Source organism: Palaemon carinicauda, chromosome 16 (genome assembly GCF_036898095.1).
Source record: "Palaemon carinicauda isolate YSFRI2023 chromosome 16, ASM3689809v2, whole genome shotgun sequence".
In the NCBI taxonomy this organism is placed as follows: Eukaryota; Metazoa; Arthropoda; class Malacostraca; order Decapoda; family Palaemonidae; genus Palaemon; species Palaemon carinicauda.
Genome location: NC_090740.1, coordinates 47,640,338 through 47,643,926, shown reverse-complemented (window position 1 = coordinate 47,643,926; position 3,589 = coordinate 47,640,338). Strand labels below are relative to the sequence as shown.

The following is a 3,589-nucleotide window of genomic DNA, read 5'->3' as shown; positions in this document are numbered from 1 at the left end:
CTCAGACAAACTGAGTCATTCTGGTTCTGTCGCCACTCAACAAGTTCATAGAAAACGACAAGTTTAAGATGCTGACTCTTCAACACATAAGGACCCTATTGCCCAAAAGGGCATACACAGTCTCCATAGACATGGCAGATGCCTACTGGCTCATTTCGATCAATCGCCAACTCTCCTCCTACCTAGGATTCAGGCTACAAAAAAGAAAGTACGCTTTCAGAGCCATGCCCTTCGGACTCAACATAGCCCCAAGGATCTTCACGGAGCTTGTACATGCAGTCGTTCAACAACTATGCCTAGAAGGGGTCCAGGTTATGACCTACCTGGACGATTGGCTGGTGTGGGCAGCATCCGAGACGAAATGCATGCAAGCATCCAAGAAAGTGATCCAGTTCCTGGAACATCTGAGATTCAAGATCAACATCAAAAAGTCTCGACTATCTCCAGCTCAGAAGTTCCAATGGCTAGGTATGCATTAGAACCCACAGTCACATCACCTCTCAATTCCATTAAAGAAGAGGAGAGAGATAGCGGGATCTCTCAAGAGACCACTAAAATCCAACCGGATTTCAAGACGTCAACAAGAGAGAGTGCTGGGCTCCCTTCAGTTTGCATCAGTGACAGACCCAGTGCTAAGAGAGCAGCTAAGAGATGCATCTGGAGTCTGGAGAAGATACACATCAAACACTCGAAGAGATCTAAGAAGACCAATACCGATCCGACTGCGATCACTTCTCAAGCCATGGTCGGAGGCTAAGAACTTGAAGTGGTCAGTGCCTCTGCAACTGCCTCCATCCTCAGTCATCATCCACACAGACGCACCACTGGAAGGATGGGGAGGTCACTCTCATCAACAGAAAATTCAGGGAACTTGGTCCTCTCTATTCAAGACCTTCCACATCATCATTTTGGAGGCCATGTCAGTCTTCCTCACACTGAAGAAATTATCCCTTTGCCCTGCAGTCCATATAAGACTGATTCTGGACAGCAAGGTGATAGTGAGATGTTTGAATCGTCAAGGCTCAAGATCACCTCAACTCAACCAGGTAATGTTGGCCATCTTTTGCTTAGCGGAAAAGAAGAGATGGCACTTATCACCAGTTCATCTTCAAGAGTTCCGCAATGTGACGCCGGACCCTCTATCAAGGGTAACGCCGATAGAGTCAGAATGGTCCCTAGAAGCAAGATCATTCTCCTTCATCTTACATCAAATCCCAGAACTGAAGATCGACCTCTTCGCGACGAGTGACAACAAGAAACTTCCTCGATATGTGGCCCCATACGAGGACACTCTAGCAGAAACAGTGGATGCCATGTCCCTCGACTGGAACAGATGGTCCCGGATTTATCTGTTCCCTCCAACCAACTTGCTGATGAAGGTCCTTAACAAGATGAGGTCTTATCAAGGAACAGCAGCTCTAGTGGCTCCCAAGTGGCCCCGGAGCAACTGGTTCCCTCTAATATTGGAATTTCAGCTGAGGCTGATTCATCTGCCGGACCCAGTTCTGTCTCAACAGGTACAGAAGTCGACTGTCTTTGCTTCATTACAGAAAGCCCAAGACCTTCAACTCATGACTTTCTCTCTCTAGCGGTGAGAAAAAGGTTTGGGATCTCGAAAGAAAGTATAGAATTCTTAGAGGAATATAAGTCTAAATCTACCAGAAGGCAATATGAGTCGTCTTGGAAGAAGTGGGTTAATTTTGTCAAGGCAAGAAAACCAAAAGAAATCTCAGCAGATTTCTGTTTATCTTTCTTTTTCCATCTTCATGAAAAAGGTTTAGCAGCCAACACGATAACTACATGGAAATCTGCCTTGACTAGACCCTTGCTTTACGCTTTCCGGGTAGACATTTCTAATGAAATCTTTAACAAGATCCCTAAGGCCTGTGCTAAGCTTAGGTCTGCAGCACCTCCAAAGCCCATTTCATGGTCCCTGGATAAGGTACTACACTCTGCCTCAACGTTGGACAACGAGAATTGCTCTCTAAAAGATATGACTCATAAAGTTTTATTCTTGCTTGCTCTAGCCTCAGGGGCTAGAGTTAGTGAGATAGTGGCCCTTTCTTTGGAACAGGGCCATATCCAGTTTACTGAAGTGGGAGAACTGAATCTTTTACCTGACCCAACGTTTCTCGCCAAGAACGAGCGTCCCCAACAAGAGGTGGGGTCCCTGGAGAATCTGCCCTCTTAAGGAATAGGTCTCGCTGTGGCCAGTAGAGTGTCTTAAGGCCTATCTTCGTAGAACTTCAGACTTCGTGGGAGGACAGCTCTTTAAAGGAAAAACATCGGGCTCAAACTTATCCCTGAAACAACTATGGGTGAAGATCACCTACTTCATTCGCAGAGCAGAACCTGACAGTACACCCGCAGGTCATGATCCTAGGAAAATTGCTTCATTATTAAATTTTTTCCAGTTCATGGATTTCAAGCGACTATGCTTGTATACTGGATGGAAGTTATGCAGAGTTTTTTTTTTTAAGAATTATGCGAAGCAAGTGGAAGAATTAAAGAGATATGTGGTGTTGGCAGGTAGTGTTCTAAAACCTGTCGCTTAGTGCTGCGAGAAACAGTGAATTAGTTGGGACTATAATTCTATAAGGTGTAAATGTTGGCACATTACAGTGCAGCGTGGTAAGTGAAATGTCATCAAGGCGACATTATGTACTGTTCCAGTGTATAAAGGTGAAGAAACATAGACTTAACATTAGTGCTGTGTGTTCTTACACAAGTGTAAATAGACAGACTTCTCAGAAAAGTAATAGAAAATGACTGAATTTTCAATGAGTGGCATGAACTTTTGTTTTCAGATAAAAAAAATATTTCTGACTTGGCCTGTATTTTCTGTTTTGAAATTTTGTTCACTTCCATTTTGTATGTTATTATGAGATGTATGATGAATTATCATTTATTGATTGCCAATAAATGTCTAATTGGTTTTCTGCGTCTTATTTCGCCCCAAACATATACAAATAAAGTTATGTCTGAGCATTACTTTTATTCCTTATCATTCTGCATAATAACACTGAACAACGATAGTAACTTTGTTCCTAAACGTATACAAACCTTTTCTGCCATGTTTACCTTGTTTCGACATGCATATAAACTTACCTGTTAAGGTATACAGCTGAGCTGACTTACCTTAGATGCTATGGTGGCTTTTGTGCCCTTTGTTCTTTTAAAATACCAACTTTGGCTAAAGGCATACAGTGAGATCCGTATGCCACTCGACTTCTAGGTTGGTCATATGAAATATGCAAACTTTGAGACTTTTCCTGAGTCTAGGATGACTCCTCCCTGTAGGTGACAGGAAGCACTAACATAGTTCATGATTAGAAGTAATGACGTTTAACGGTAACGTCATAGGTCTCTAGGTCTAGGTGACCAAGGAAAAGATTGTCTTGAGGTTAAGACACGATTAGAAAATCCACAGATACTATAATGCTCTGGTAAACTTCCATCAGGAGGACATGGCCTGAGCCCAAAAAATGGATTTTGAGCGAAGCGAAAAATAAATTTTTTGGGTGAGATAGCCATGTCGTCCTGATGGACACGCCCTACTTTCTATGAAAGGCCTCGGCAGAACCCCTCC

At 43.2% G+C, this 3,589-nt stretch overlaps 1 protein-coding gene across 1 annotated transcript; it reads left to right on the top strand.

Moving 5' to 3' along the window:
- Positions 1-224: 224 nt before the first annotated feature.
- LOC137655292 (uncharacterized) lies at positions 225-2,191 on the top strand. Its single transcript, XM_068389178.1, has 3 exons — positions 225-383; positions 516-1,517; positions 1,874-2,191. The coding sequence occupies exons 1-3, from the start codon at positions 225-227 to the stop codon at positions 2,189-2,191; spliced, it is 1,479 nt and encodes a 492-aa protein (XP_068245279.1).
- The last annotated feature ends 1,398 nt before the right edge of the window (positions 2,192-3,589 follow it).

What these genes read in the sequence shown, in the direction of transcription:
- LOC137655292 (XM_068389178.1), top strand. Translation starts at nt 225, where the DNA reads ATGCCCTTCGGACTCAACATAGCCCCAAGGATCTTCACGGAGCTTGTA. An exon ending in GCATGCAAGCATCCAAGAAA is followed by an intron (nt 384 to 515) that starts GTGATCCAGTTC and finishes ATTCCATTAAAG; the next exon opens with AAGAGGAGAGAGATAGCGGG. An exon ending in ACCCAGTTCTGTCTCAACAG is followed by an intron (nt 1,518 to 1,873) that starts GTACAGAAGTCG and finishes ATCTTTAACAAG; the next exon opens with ATCCCTAAGGCCTGTGCTAA.